Source organism: Pelobates fuscus, chromosome 7 (assembly GCF_036172605.1).
Source record: "Pelobates fuscus isolate aPelFus1 chromosome 7, aPelFus1.pri, whole genome shotgun sequence".
Lineage (NCBI taxonomy): Eukaryota > Metazoa > Chordata > Amphibia > Anura > Pelobatidae > Pelobates > Pelobates fuscus.
The window spans coordinates 33899548-33915779 of record NC_086323.1 but is presented as its reverse complement, the minus strand read 5'-3'; the positions used below and the strand labels follow the sequence as shown (position 1 = coordinate 33915779).

The window sequence follows — 16232 nt, the reverse complement described above, 5'->3', positions numbered from 1 at the left end:
TTTAAACAGTGTAGATTGCTTACAGGGATCCCCCTATACTATGGGGGGGGGCTATGGTACACCCACAGTCCCAGGCTGGAGGATCGCTGTTTCCTCCTCCATGGGATCTGCTGGGGGAGTAGGCAGCAGAAACGTAGTCTGACCGTGGACCGGTAAGTATGGCTCCAAACTGTTTTCAGAGGGCACCCCAGCTGTTAGTGGCAGGTAGGTACCCGTTTGAGTGAGTTTAGGGAATGTCACCTCGTTTTGTAGCTGTTTACTTTGCAGGATGTTCGAGGAGCTCATATCAAACACGTCAGTCGGCCTTGATGGTTAGGCCCTGCAGCCATGAAATTTAAAATCCTGTGTTTTATTTACTAAATAATAATTTGTGGAGACTTGCCTAGAAAGTGCAGAGCTACAATAAATTCTCGCAGTGCTTCTAGTTTGGTTAATTTGACCTAAAATCTGCAGTTTTCTAATCTGTTTTTCACAAGTGTGATTCTCATATATATTTTAAGTTACCCTGTGCTGGTTTTATTTCCCTTCTCTCTCTGCCAGTTTTCTGTATTAACTGTTACTCTTGCTGAAATATTTATAGAAAGTGCTATTTAAATTTTTAGCAGGAGAAATTCCATGCTAGATGCCCCAGATCTGTCACCCAATATAACGAGACAACCTTTTTGCACACCTACTTTATTTATGAATTTGATTATTGCAATGAGATTTTCTTCCAAGAGTGCAGAGCCGTTAATTAGCTATGTTAGTTCCTCGTGATGTTTCACCTTTGATAAAACAGGCCAAGGGTAGGTTGATCAATCTGTGTAGATGACTGAAATAGCTGTTTATGTCTGGATTATTTTGTCTATTTCTGTACACACTGGCACCCAGCAGCTGATCATGTTCTTTACTGTTCTATTATAAAGGCTTTTGTAAGATCTCCTTTTGTAAAGTTTGTCGTCTGGCTGTCATTTCGATCTGGAATCTCACTGGGAGGTAGAAAAGTAGTAAGTTGCAATGGGAGGGAGTATGCTCATTTAAGAAAAGTCTCTACTGAGAATTTACACAAAGCAGGGGCATGCTGTTAACTACTCCACAATACTAAACAAAAAGTACACAAAACTGTTTTCCTGGCACTAGAGAATCCTGGAGTGCCCCTATCCCATGTCGCTGAAGGGGTTAAAACCCTCTTCAGCTACTTACCGGAATCCTGCGCCGATGTCCCTCGGCGCTGGGTCAGGCTTTGCCCACGCTCCTCCCGTGCCGTCGTGTGGGGGGGGGGAGACCTAATGCCCATGCGCGGCAGTGGCCTTGCGCGCGCATTAGACCTCCCCATAGGAAAGCATTATTCAGATAACCGACCAATGGAAGACCTAGATTCCGGAAGCCCTCTAGTGGTGCTCTGTTAGAGCAGACTTAGAGCTGCAATCTCTGGAAAAGCGTCACAGCACCCAGACCAATTCAGTTAGCTGAAGTGGTCTGGGTGCCTGGATTGTCTGATCTTTGTCCATCTAAGGGAGACCAGTATGATACAACATAGTGCAACACGGTGTAACCCAATATGGTGTAAATTTAGGTGACAATTGGCCACTCACACTAAATATTGTTACCTAAATATACACCATGTTGCACTATGTTGTATCATTCTTGTCTCCCCTAGCTGGACAAACCCTATATATTGCAATTATACTGATTGAAGATTTGAGGAGATCTTTGGGTAACCCCATGCTAGAAGGGAAGTTAAGTGTTGTAATACATGTACTTTAGCTCATTTAAGCACTTTATTATCTTAAAAATAAGTGCAATTACACTTATGCACTTTAATTGGGATATATTGGGAAAGATTCTGTTTTTTTTTTTCTTTTTTTCTTAAGTGTCAGATCTTTGCCAGTCCTTCTAATCGGGTCTTCTGTATCCCTTTAAGTAGGGACTTTCAGGATTTTTTTCCACATAAGCCTGGGGTACTGGCACATTAAAGTGGACTGTCACTTCCCAGGATTTATAATCTTATGTTTACTTATCCCCATATTTAACAAATTATGTATTTATGAGGTATGAAACGTTACAATTAAATGTAGACATCCAAACCTCCATCTTGGCCCTGTGGGAATTATCTGTCCTTTTGCTCTTGGCAGTAAATACAGAGAGGGCATTCAGAGATGAGAACTGAAAGGTTTTATTAATATTTATTTGTGATGTTTGCCTTGTCCGAACTGAGTTATGATGTAATTTGCTAAATCTTTAGTATACATTACAAAGAGAACTGTGCATCTTAAAAAAAAAAAAACAAAAAAAAAAAACATAATTTGCATTAACTTTTTTTTTTTTTTAAGTTTTATTTGATGGTGTACTTTGAAAGAGACCGTTCCCTTCTTAAAGAATTGTACTCTTAATAAGCTTTGAAACGTTGGCATCCCATGTTTTTAAAATGTGAATAAAAAACGTTGGTACCGCATTGTTTCGGAGATATTGAGCATTAGATTTGTTCTAACTACCCATTTTTCACCCCATGTTCTTGAATTTTCAAAAACAAATACACCATTCATTTGTACTGATTTTGTGCCACAAAATTAATTTTTGTATGGATTTGCTTTCCGTGATATTGTGAGTTTGATCTGCTCAAACCCCTCCCACTTCCCACCCCATGTCATCAATAAAACATATTCACCATTTATTTGTGCAGCAAAAATTAGCTTTGTGCGTTTGGGTTTTGGAGATATTGCAAATTATATTTGATCAAACAAATTGGTAAATTTTATTCACCTTTTTAAAAGCACGGGGTGCCAACTTAACACAGCTCTCTCAATCGGAAACCTTGCAAATCTATTGGTTTAAAATGTATTTATAACCACGCTGTTGTGTTGCAAATTCTGACAGATGTTGGCTATCATAGATGCGTTAATTGACAATGAAGTAATTCTTGGTTTCCATTTAGGTAATACACCATTACATCTTGCGGTGATGTTGGGCAATAAAGGTGAGTACTGCTTTTTTTCCCCCTTCTCTCTCAAGTTTGATTTGATCAATATTATTTTGCTATTGTGTGTGTGTGTGTGACAAGTGAAACTACAATTTAATAACTCCACCAGTCTAGCTGTTGCCTTGATGATTAAAGCCAAATAACATGTTCCCGCTACCTTTCTGTGTGTTAATGCATATAGATCAAAATTTTGTACTGGTTTTGGCTTTAGAAAGTATGAAAAACTTTCTCTGTATATTAAAATAAATGTATGTTTTGTGTGTCGAAAAAGTCTTGCACTCAGACTGAAATAATGGTGCTTAAAGCGGCACGGTCACCATCTGGGGACTTTGTAGAAACTGCAACGACCCCGCTACAAAGTGCTTTAGAGTTAATTAAAGGGACTCTACAGTTACTAAAACAACTTGGCTTAATGAAGCATTTTTTGTGTATAGGTCATGCCTCTGAAATTTCACTGTTCAATTGAAAACCCCCTCAATCTCTGCGCTGTTTCAGGCGATCAGCCAAGGGGAGGTCCTCATGCGGTTGCGCAGAAAGAGCTTTACTCGCATTAGAACTTCCACCATAGGAAAGCAATGCTTTCCTTATGGGGTTTTGGGTGATGCTTCATGTCCTCATGCCAGTCGATCTGGAAGTCCCTTGGTGACTGTCTGGTAGAAAGCCAATAGGGGTGGAGTTAACCTTGCAATGGTAATTATTGCAGTTTCTCAAAAAATTGCAATACTTACCATTGCAGAGTTAAGGGATTGGGGACCGTGCATCCAGACCATGTCCATTAACTAAAGTGGTCTGGGTGCATATAGTGTCCCTTTAAATCACTGTTTCTGTTTATGCAGCCCTAACCACACCTTCCCTGCCTGTGACTGACACAGCCTGCAAGAAAACAAGCTGGATTCATTTTGAATAAGATGTAACTTACTTTAAAAGGTTTTATCTTCTGCTCTGTAAATTGAACTTTAATCACACACCTAATGCTCCTGCAGGATCTAGCATGCTATTAAAGGGATACGATAGTGGCAGGAATACAAACCTGTATTCCTGACATTATAGGTCCCTCGCCTGCCCCGGTGAATAAAGAGTCAAAAACCCTTTTTATTTAACTGATACCAGTGACTGTCCCTCGGTGCTGGGTCGCCGCTACACCTCCTCCGACGCCAATAGTCAAGGGGACACAAATGTGCATGCGTGGCAAGTGTTGTGCGTGCATTATGCTCTCTCCATAGCAAAGCATTGAATCAATGCAAAGCATGAGGACGTCTTAACACCAGTGAACCAAAAGTTCGGAAACATACCAGAAATGCCTCTAGAGCCTGTCTTAGTGTTGCAATGTAAACATTGCAGTTTCTTTAAAACTGCAATGTTTTAAATAGCTGCACTAAGTGCAATAGGGACACTGTACCCAGACCACTTCAATGAGCTGAGGTGGTCTGTGTGCCTATAGTGTTCCTTTAACAGAGCAGGAGATAAGAAATTCTAAATTAAACAGAATTTGTAAAGAAGGATGTGTAAACATTAGATGACTCTTTACAGGAAGTGTTTAGGAAGGTTGTGTAAGTCTCATGCAGGGAGGTGTGGCTATTGCATAAACAAAGGGATTAAGCTGGCACTCGGGCTGAGCGGCTGTGCTACACTTCGGCTCCTGCTACTTATTGTACCTCTAGGGGCTAAACCCCCAAAAACACGGCACAGCCGCACACCAGAGATGAGAAATCATGTCGGGGATACCCGGGAGAATAGCCCGACACCAAACTCAAGATCCTACCACACCGGGAACCCGACAAGGAAACACTCTTGTTGAAAAGCTTAGCCTTCAATGTGGACATATTTCCTGTCCTGAGTACATAGATTAACAACGATATTGCATATGCTGCTAGACAGACCTTTTCCTAGATTGACATGCTAGTCAACATGCCCTAGCTGATCTACGAATGTCGCCTAACAGATAAATGTGTACTACGTTGCCAGCTTGCCTTAGCAATTCAAATTGTACTTTTTATGTCTTATTCTCACTACTATGCGCCTCTTAGTAACCATGACGCAACGGTTCAGCATGTCTAGCATTTAAACTCTATTTAACCAATAGCCTAGTGTTGCATATTACCCAAGTCTGTGTAACTCTGCGATTCATAGCTTATATTTTAAACCTATAGATTAACAACAAAAATGTAAAAAATGAGGCATTGCTATCCTGGAAATGTAATATAATATTGCCAAACGATGTATCAACCCTAAGCTGTAAAACACTTGTACATTTCCCTTGCTTTTCTTTTGTACCCCATCATATCTGCCTTTAATAAAGAAAGATTGACCAAAAAAACAAAAACAAAGGGATTAAACTTCTAAATGGCAGAGCAATTAGACTACAGTGGCATGATCTATACACCAAAATTGCTTCATTCAGCTAAACTTAAGTATTAAAACATAAACTTTATTATCAAATAATTAAGGCTAAGTTTTAATACTTAAAGAAGTTGTGTGTGTGTGTATATGTGAGATATATGTATGTAGTTATAGTTGCATTCAGATTGGTCGTGACCATTTTCTTATTTTGCAGAATGTGCTCATCTTCTCTTGGCACATAACGCTCCTGTGAAGGTGAAAAATGCTCAGGGTTGGAGCCCTCTGGCAGAGGCTATCAGCTACGGAGACAGACAGATGAGTAAGGGTCTTCTGTTCTATATAATTTGCGATTGATGTTTCCGTTATGTGACATGATCTCTTATGAAAGTGTTCTGATCATAACACAGTGTCTCATTGCTGGAAACTTAATTTCACGTTTTTTGTCACTATTATTAGCACCAACCCATAAATGGTGTATTCACTGAATACGTATTTTTCTTTTGCACACAGAGTAGGATTATGGAGTGTCAGGTGCTATTCAAGTACTTTTAAATTAAAAGGAAACTCTAGACACCATAACTACAACCACTTGTTATACTACAGTTTGTTTACTGCTTAGTCTCTTCAGTTTTTATCATAAGCTTTTTGCAATATCGGAGATTTATTGGCACCCCCCATTGCCCCATGATCTAGAAGAAGAGGGAATAAAGCTACATGAGTAATGTGGTAAAAAGTAAGTTCTGCAGCTTATGTCATGCTAGGAACATTTTAAATGACGCAGAATTTAGTTTTATGCTTGCCTTTGCTGAATGAGAGAGGAATGAGGTCACTTTCAAAGAAGTGACAATTCCCCTTTAATAGTCTGTTACAATTTCTCGCAGTACAGTGTGAACTCACAGGTCCGTAACTCCCTGATGATTTTGTGGCACTATGCTCACTGACCTGTTTTACTCGTAGACTACTCGAAGTCTGAATATTATCCAGAAGTAGAGAGCGGATCCTGTGTATTATATTGGGTGTGCTTTTTGTAGCCATTTAAATTTATGCCATGGTGGAAGCTTAAGAAGTATGTATTCAACCAGGCTTTCTAACTTTGATTGTAATTTAACAATTTTAGAAATGTGACATACAATTCTGGATTCAGCAGAATTCACTAGTTTTTGATTACCAAAATAAACTCTTAGAGCATTGTATTGTCACATTTTCTACAAAAACCAAGGTTTTTTTTTTTTGTTTTTTTCTTGGTATTGGCTATGCCACATATTCCAATAATCTTTAGCGATATTGTAACATTTTATTTCAGTTACAGCACTGCTCCGAAAGCTAAAGCAGCAGTCCAGGGAGAGTGTGGAAGAAAAGAGACCTCGTCTATTAAATGCTCTGAAAGAGGTAATATCTAGCAATGCATTTTTGGTTGCTCAAAAGTTCAATCGGAACATGTTCCACCTTTGCATACGGAATTTTTTAATGTATTTTATTTCACATTGAGAGTATATGTGTGGGGTATTTAACCCTTGGCCTGCTGGTTGTGACAAGTTTTGTTTAGTTTCCACATGATTTAGATCTGGGCTCACAATTTTCAGTTCTAGCCTACTCGGCTGGACTAAATGTTACTGGACAATGGAATCCTTCAATGGTCCATAGCACCAAGGGGTGAATTGTTACTCACCAGGCCAGGATTTTAACTTGTCCGTAGCTAGTGGGCAAGTAAAAACTTTGAGCCTTGATTTAGATTGGAGTCTGATAATCAAAATGATGAATAATGGAAAGCTACCTTCTGTCGTACTTTTTTTTTTTTTTAAGATTGCATCTTATATTTTGCCTTTTATGCAGCTGGGAGATTTTTACCTGGAGCTTCATTGGGATTTTCAGAGCTGGGGTAAGTGACATGTTGAGCTGATTCTCCATAACTTCTCACACTGTGAATCTGTAAATGGACTTTACAGATCCCTATGTCATCGAAGATCTGGTTAATATTCCAGATTGAGACTTCCTGTATAAATAAGTGATTACTCTTGCTGTATTAAATTGTCCTACTTCTAAAGCACGCCCTCTTTTAATTATTTTAATTCATTTTGTAAGTGTCTGGGTTTCCATTTAAGGTATTTTTCTTTTCTTTTCTTCTTCTTCTAAGGTTTTATTTATTTCTGTTTTAACCGGCATTAAATAATCAAGTATTGAATCTTCTATTCTCATGTATTCACTACGCAGTGCCTTTACTTTCCCGAATCCTGCCTTCTGATGCATGCAAGATCTATAAACAAGGTATAAATATCAGGTGGGTGTCCAGCTTTTCACTACTGAGCGGAAAAATGGAATAACAATTGAGGTCTCTTGTTATGTGTTCATTGATCATTCCCTTTTTTGGAGCGCGCATGTTTAATTGGAAGGGTGAAAGTTAACTTTTTTTTCTTTCTTCAAACTCTTCATGGAAGGATGTTGGGCAACCAAGGGATGCCATTATTTTTGTTGCGCTGGTTCGACTGGAATCCTAAATCCACTGCAGAAATTCCCACATCCCTTCCCTGTTCTTAAAGTACAGTTACAAAAACAGTGTTGCATGGAATGATGATTAGTTTTTATTTGCACTTAAAGTAGACATGCCTTCCTCAAAATGTTTAGGTATATATTTTGTCTATGCATTGTGCTGGTGAAACCTAAAGATTGGTGTTGCCTCCTTCTCGTGTAAAATAGCAGGCAAATGGCCATGACATCACGCAGCCAACCAACACAAAATAACATGTGTGGAATCTCTCAATACCATAATGGATTTGCATGCAATTATTTGTTAAAGCCACCGTAGTGTTTGGGGTTGGCTGAAGGTAAATGTCATATATTTAAAGTCAGTACTTGCCATAGAGACAAATTTTAAGGGTCCAATAGATTCTTTGAATTGGTATGTATATCATGATTTTCTTTTCTTTCTTTCTTTTTTTTTTTTTTAAATATATGTCCATTGTACTTGCAGCATCATATTGTTCTTGCTCTTTTAACCCCTTAAGGACACATGACGTGTGACATGTCATGATTCCCTTTTATTCCAGAAGTTTGGTCCTTAAGGGGTTAAAGAGACCCTATAGTCACTAGAACAACTACAGCTTAACAAAGTTGTTCTGGTGAGTATAGTCCGTCCCTTCAGGCATTTTGTTGTAAACACGGTCTCTTCAGAAAAAAGGCAGTGTTTTATATTAAAGACTAAGGACGCCTCCAGTGGCCACTGACTTTCAGCGTCTCCATGCTCTGCATGGCGCTGCTTAACACTCCCCAAAGAGATCCACTGATTCAATGCATTTTTATGAGGAGATACTGATTGGCCAGGGTGGCGTTTCGGCCCGCCTCCTTGACGATTTGTGAGAAAGTATTGTATTGGCTGAGATCATCAATTCTGATGTGAGCCAAAGAGGCAGTTCGGGGCAGGGCCAGCGCCTGCAGGTACATTTTAACCCTTTCTAAGGGGGCAAGCCAACTAAATGCTAGTTTTAACACTATATGGTCAGGAAAGATGTTTGTGTTCCTGACCCTATAGTGATCCTTTGAACATTTTATATCGGTACATGGTATTTATGAAGAGGGCTTGTGTGTGGCTGCATTTTTGCTCCTTCATCCACTGCAGGTCCCATCTTTGTGAAGTTAACCGCATGCTTTTGGAAAATGTCTTTTAATCTTTACTTTTGCTGCCAATTTTTACAAACCCAATGTATGGTTTACATTGTTACAAAATCTATTTGAAACCCACATCCCTGACAAATATCCACTTTAAACTGTTTTGTCATCACTGTGCTAGTTTGACATGTGTATTGATCAGGGAGTTGTGCTTTCTTTTCCAGATTGGACACCACGCTTATAGACTTCACTGACATGAAGTGCCAACGAGGGGATCTTAGTTTCATATTTAATGGTGATGCTGCTCCTTCAGAATCCTTTGTTGTATTAGACAATGAACAGAAAGTTTACCAGAGAATACATCACGAGGTAAGCATGCGATATCCGCATGACTAAAAATAAAAAGTCAGAAAATGCATATATTCCTTTCACTGTCACGTACGTAAATCCTTAATTTAAGCTAATAAATGTTGGCGTTAAAGCAATATTCTTCTTCAGCTTAGAAACACCAGATGTTTATAATTGTTATAATAGTCATTGTTTATAATGGTTTGATCTTTTAAAAGGTTACTCTAATTGATTTGAAGTGGTCATGGTGCTTGGAATCTCTTTGCACAGTTTCAATCTCTGCACATACAGAGATGAGGCCCATTGTTGCCGGCAGTGTCATTACCCCTCTCAGAACGAATGCACTGGGCTGGATAATGTTACATTTTACTTCCTGTCAGCATGCTGGCTGCTGCAGACTATCTGTGTTGGTCTGGTCCACCCTCTCTGTGTTGCCAAAGTCCTCCCCTCCACCTGTCCACTGTGACAACCCTCTTCCTGCGGTGATGGGAAGAGATCCAAATAGATCAGAATTGTGTGGCAGTGCTATCACAAGAAATATTTTTATTTTTTATTTTCTGTTTTTTTTTTTTTTTTAATAAAGCTTTAAATATCTCTTATTGGTGGCAGAAGATACAAGGCATTTAAATAAAGTAATGTGGCAGATAGTATTTTTTTTTCCTGGTACACAGTGTCCGCATCAGGGCCAAGAGTTATGAAATTTAATTATTTTCTTCCCACCCGTATTTCCCTGCATATGCCATCTGGAGAGTTCTTGTTTCACCATTGGTGGAAAATTGTTCCACAACATGTTGTTGGCAGAATTTCTGGGCCTGAACTACAAAGCAATCATCCATGCCAGCAGCTTTCACTCCTTTCAAAACCTTGTCTGTTCTTCCTTGTGTAACCCCACCTCTTCTGCAAATGTCAGTATAACCTCTTTATGACATGTATTGTGGGATTTGCTTAACCTCTTGCCATAATACAGGTAACAATTATTGTACTTATATTTATCCATATGTAATGAATGCAAAATTGTTTGCACCCTACCAGAGGTGTGTTCTCAGACAAATGTAAACGTTACTGTTTCTTGGAAAGGGAAATTGTTTATATTGTCAGAGTAAAGGGGCAGCATTTGTGCAGCAAAACTAATACATTAAGATGTAATGCTTTTGGTACTTAGTGTTAATATGAATGCTGTAGGACTAATGCAATGAAAGTTGTTTTTTGTAAAATGTATTACAGTTGACAATTTTTTTTTTTTGTCCTACAAATGAAACCTACAATAAATAAAACATTAAATGTCTTCTACTCTAAAAAAAAAAAAAAAAAAAACTGTATTAAGAGAGGAATATCTCACAACCTTAATTTCAGGCATCTAGCGTATTTGGTCACATGTTGAGTGGTTGAAGTTGTTTCCTGTTGGTATTCCATTATGTGGGTTTTACTTGAAATTGTGCAATTTTTGATGGGATGAGTAATAAAGTGTATATGTATATGTATATGTGTGTGTGTATATATATATATATATATATATATATATATATATATATATATCACACATACTTGTGTTACCTACATTTTAATGAAGGACAATGACTGTTCTATATGTTTCCAAAACACACTACCTTATTTTTATTTTTGTTTTATTTTTTTTATATATAGAAATATTATACAAGGATATTAAATACAGACTTTTTTACATTTCACACCTCTTCTTAACCTGAAGTTGGGTTTGTTTAAACCTGTATCTGATTCTCTTTCTAATAATTTTTTTTCCAGGAATCTGAAATGGAGACCGAAGAGGAGGTGGACATTTTGATGAGTAGTGACATTTATTCGGCCACATTATCTACTAAATCGATTACCTTTACAAGGGCCCAAACTGGATGGCTTTTCAGAGAGGATAAAACGGTATGTTCCAGTCAGCGGCAGAGTATTTTTTTTTTTTTTTTTTTTTTTTTTTGCTACTGCGAAGCTCTTCCAACTCCATGGTCCCTTGGAATGGTCAGGTTAGAAGTATGAACAAGAACCCTCTTATCGCATGGCCCCCTGATTTACAAGTTAATAACAGTGACGTTAGAAGACCCATACATTACTGCCTCCAATATGAGAAACAATTAAGTGTTCTGCACATTTATGTGTATGAGGAGGGGAGTAAATCAGTTAGCCTGTCTGTTGGTACGCAAGCTGTTTTTAGAACTTTAAGTACTTCGTGCACATTCCCTGATTTTCGTTTGGGCCAGTGGCTGCTTGGATAATTTTGACACTCTCAATTGCTGGTACCATGCTCTGTTATTTAATTTAATTATTGATGGGCCACAGGTATAAGCCGTTCCTCGCCTGTTAATAAGTTGTTGCTTTCAAACTGCACTAAGGATAAACACAGACAATGGGATGTCCGTGGCACACAAACCTCATGGAGGGTCCCACATGTTGAGATCTGGTGCTAATGTGAAAACCGATGTCAATAAAGGCAAGTGGCAAGGAGGGTAGGCGTATAATCATTAAGAGATAAGGGGCAGAGAAAACTGATTAAAAAAAAAAAAAAAAAAAAAAGATGACTGCCACTTTAAAGTGGCTCTGCCACCACAATATTAATAGAGTATTTCAGAAAGGTAGAATCTCTGAAAAACTCATGCTGACTGCATTTGGAATTAACTATGAGTATAATAAATATGCATTAAATATCAGTAGATCATAAGACAATGTAGGTACTATGGCCAGGTTAACAAAAGGCAGAGAGAGAGTCAGTTTTTTCAGCTGTCGCTCGTTACGGCTTTTCGCAATAGAGCATCTTCTTGTGGACTGCTGCAAAATGTAAAACTTTCACCACTTTAATTTTTATTTTAATCTTTTTTTAATCTGTAAAAAATAAATAAAAAAAATGAGCACATTAATAGTTATATACTCAATCAACCCCTTTACTGCACACCTTGTACTGACTGATGATGTAGAAATTGTATCTCTTGTTTATTTGCCAATGTAGTGGTTTATACTCTTATTTCTTTATATTATTTCTAGGAGCGAGTGGGAAATTTCCTTGCAGATTTTTATTTGGTAAATGGGCTTATACTGGAGTCTCGGAAAAGAAGAGAACATCTCAGTGAAGAAGACATACTCCGCAATAAAGCCATCATGGAGAGTTTAAGTAAAGGGGGGAATTTAATGGAGCAAAACTTCGAGGTACGTTTAAAAGTTCAAACGCCAAATGAACTGGCAGCATTAAAGAGTGGCCAGCTAGTGCAAATAATAAATGGCTAGTGATCCGAGTATAATTTATGGATAGAGATGGCTTGCTGGGGAAGAAGACAGACCTGTTGAGATAGTATCTAATTGTAAGGTGTGCCTTTAGGCTGCTGGTGAAGTGTTGGAATGACTAAATGTATGTTAGACAAATGGAGGTGTCCATGGAATCTTGGGGTAGGGGCCCTCTATAAATGGTCAGTGAATGAGCGGTTTGGTTGCATAACACTGCTTGCTAGGGAGGTATGAAAAAGGTTCTAAGCCAAGTCTGATTGCTATTCTTATTTATCCGTTTTACAATGCAGCCTGTGCGGAGACAATCTCTCACACCTCCTCCTCCTAACACAATCACTTGGGAAGAGTATACAGCTGCTGAAAATGGAAAGTATGTATCGATAGTTATGTTTTTACTTCTATTTTGTTGACTCCTTCATGACAACATTTTTACAAAATGCCTTGTGTTTGTGACTGGTTCTTCTTGACAACTGTAACACTTCAATTCTATTTAGATGCACTTTTACATATTGTATGTATTAACAAATAGGACATTTTTTTTTTATTTTTTTTTTTTCTCTCTGTTTGCCTCTACAAAATTATTGCAGCTGAAAGGTACACAATAAGCACTAGAACAACTTTAGCTTATTGGAGTAGTTTTGATGTATAGATCCTGCCCCGGCAGTCTGTTCTCTGCCATTTACAATTTAGATCACTTTGTTTATGAAGCCCTAGTCACACCTTCCATTCATGTGACCTACACATTTCCTGAGTTGAGATGTAATTTAAGCATTTTTTATTGCACAGTCCATTTAATTTAGAATGTTGTCTCTAGCTCTGTTAATAGCCTGCTAGAGCCTACAGGACCCTGCTGTTCAATTAACATTAGCCTGACCTAAAAAAGTCTGAAATAAACACACTGTACTGATTCGGAAATGAAACCATTTTTTTCATGCAGGCTGTGTCAGTCACAGCATGGGGAAGTGTGACTAGGGCTGCATAAACCGTGATTTAGCTCCTAAATGGCAGAGAATTGAGCAGTGAGACTGCAGTTGCGTGATTTTTACGCCCAAACTGCCTCATTAAGCTAAAGTTGTTTTGGTGTTTAGAGTATTCCTTTCAGCAAATCTACGTTTGTTTGTTTGTTTTTATTTATTTAATTATTCCTGGTTGTCAAATGCCTCATATTTATTAGTTTGAAGTAAGTTATTGGGCAAATATTGCAAGGTGTGTATTGGTTTCAAATCCAAAAACTTGCTGTTTGGTGTGCGGAATAATGAATAATGACCACCCAACAGGGCGTAGCATTTGTAAAAAATGTTGAGCTGTGTATAATGGTGTATTTTGAATCTTAACACTTGGCCATTTCATCCCCATTTTCTGCCTAATTTAAGGCACATATAGTACTTTAGCTGTGAATTTCACAGGCCTAGTGCGTTCTATTTCAAAGACCCTATATGTTTTTCTGTTGCTTCTCTTGAGAACCTTTTGCTAGATGTTTTTGAACTCTTATAGGGTAAAATTGGAGACCTATCATCCTTTTGTAATGACTGCTTGCTTTACTGATGAGCTATTTGTTGAAGTGTCCCTATATGTGTCACCTTATTGACCAGCATCACACTTTGACACGATTAAGCGTAACCCCATTTATGCTGATTATGGCATTGTACTGGAACACTGCATCGGTAAGCGGTAGTGTGTGACATCACACAGGGGTTAAGTTATTTGTTTTAATCAGCCTAAATTCATAGAACAAAAGCACTATCCCAAATTATTTGGCACATTTAAATAGCAAGAGGTTTTTAGTACCACTCCAATGGCCATTAAATTGCTAGCTCACATTAAATTCCTGTTAGTTAAAAATGTCTTTCTCGGCTAGCATGATTATCTATCTATATTACACAAAAAGAAGAAGAGTCATGGTATGAAATTGAGACCGAATCTTGCCACCTAAAGGATTTGTTCTTTTCTATGGCAATCAAAGGACTCGAAGATATTAATGGCCAGAGACTCTAGCACTGTTTTGGATCACCTTATCGGTTTCTGGATTAGATTAAAAAATAAATGTGGTTTATTAAACCAGATTCCAGAATATATTCATTTAGTTTCTTTGGAACATTATATTATGGACTTGGGCTTGAAGGGGTGGAGATAGAGCAAATTTTAATAGCAGGAATAGTAAAACCTTTTCCACTGATTGTTCAAGAATACCAAATTTCAGAATCAGAGATTTTAATTATCTAAGATTTAAAAAAAAAAAAAATTATATAGCGTCCAATTTACTGAAAGACAAACCGGGCATAACAGACAAACTTTTCAATATTATAAATACTGATTTAAAGGGACACTATAGTCACCTGAACAACGTTGGCTTAATGAAGCAGTTTTGGTGTATAGAACATGCCCCTGCAGCCTCACTGCTTAATTCTCTGCCATTTAGGAGTTAAATCCCTTTGTTTATGAACCCTAGTCACACCTCCCTGCATGTGACTTGCACAGCCTTCCATAAACACTTCCTGTAAAGAGAGCCCTATTTAGGCTTTCTTTATTGCAAGTTCTGTTTAATTAAGATTTTCTTATCCCCTGCTATGTTAATAGCTTGCTAGACCCTGCAAGAGCCTCCTTTAACGTCTAAAGTTTTGTCTAAAGGTAAGGATCTGTTAAATACGATGGAAATATTACAAACAAATTTCCAAATATGGCAAAGAGACATAAATTGTACTATAAATATGAAAGAAGGGTGTGTGAGGCATGGATAAAGGTTAAAGTAATGCACTGTATTAACTGGGCAGAAATACAATTCAAAGTAATACATAGTAGTAGTAGTAGTAGTAGTACCGACAAGATGAGAAAAAAAAAAGTACCCTCAACACTCACCACTATGTTGGAGGTGTAACCAGGTCAATAGAACATATATTCACAAATGGTGGAGCTGTGATAAAATTGTTAACACTTGGAAAAAGATTTTTCTTTTTATAAAAAACTATTTAGATTTGAATTTTACTCCAGAAATAGCTCTTTTGCACCTGAATTGGCCAAAACTAAACAACAAGCTATGTTTTTTTTCATTATACAGTGGTTGTAAAGATTGCAATTGTGCGTAGTTTGAAAAATCCTCTAGCTCCACTATGGACAAATATACATAAACCGTTACTATACCAAATTAAAATCGAACTGAACATCAGCAAAACCCTAGGATGTAGATCCAAAATATGGGAAGAATGGGCAAATAAATTGGATATAGAAAATATTAATCAACCCTTAATTATGACTTTAAAAAAAAAAAATCTTAAAATAGATTAAGAATTTAATGGTTCTAATTACAACTCCCCGGGACGTTCCTCCTCGTCAACTGATAGATTTAATCTTAAATGTAAAGTCCTGTATTTTTGTTTATTGTGTAATAATTATTTATGTGCAAGTCATTAATATTTCTCTTATGAAGGTTATTATGGATTTGTCGATGGTGAAACTAGTTAACAGTGGTTAATGTAGTTTTACATTTTCTCAGATATCAATTCCTGAATAACAGGAACCTAAAACTATAGAGAGAGATTATATATAAAGAAAAGGGAAAAAATAGGAGCATTTATATATATTTTTATTTTTTATTAAATTGTAACACAATTAATTATGAAAACAGGCTTAATATGTTTTTAATAAGAAATCAAATAGTGTAATATTGTATGTATTGTGTGTCTTGTTAGTGGATTTTTTTGTCTGTTATGATTAAAACCCAATAAAGAATATATAATACAAAAAA

At 37.3% G+C, this 16232-nt stretch overlaps 1 protein-coding gene across 1 annotated transcript in view; it reads left to right on the top strand.

Annotated features, from left to right (window-relative positions):
* Positions 1–16232, top strand: part of ANKRD13C (ankyrin repeat domain 13C) — a 38349-nt gene that overhangs the window by 18898 nt on the left and 3219 nt on the right. The window contains exons 2-10 of the mRNA XM_063427913.1: positions 2915–2956; positions 5514–5618; positions 6603–6688; positions 7133–7178; positions 7511–7577; positions 9127–9271; positions 11012–11143; positions 12254–12415; positions 12781–12860. Of these exons, the coding sequence (XP_063283983.1) occupies positions 2915–2956; positions 5514–5618; positions 6603–6688; positions 7133–7178; positions 7511–7577; positions 9127–9271; positions 11012–11143; positions 12254–12415; positions 12781–12860 (865 nt within the window). The remainder of the gene's footprint in view (positions 1–2914; positions 2957–5513; positions 5619–6602; positions 6689–7132; positions 7179–7510; positions 7578–9126; positions 9272–11011; positions 11144–12253; positions 12416–12780; positions 12861–16232) is intronic.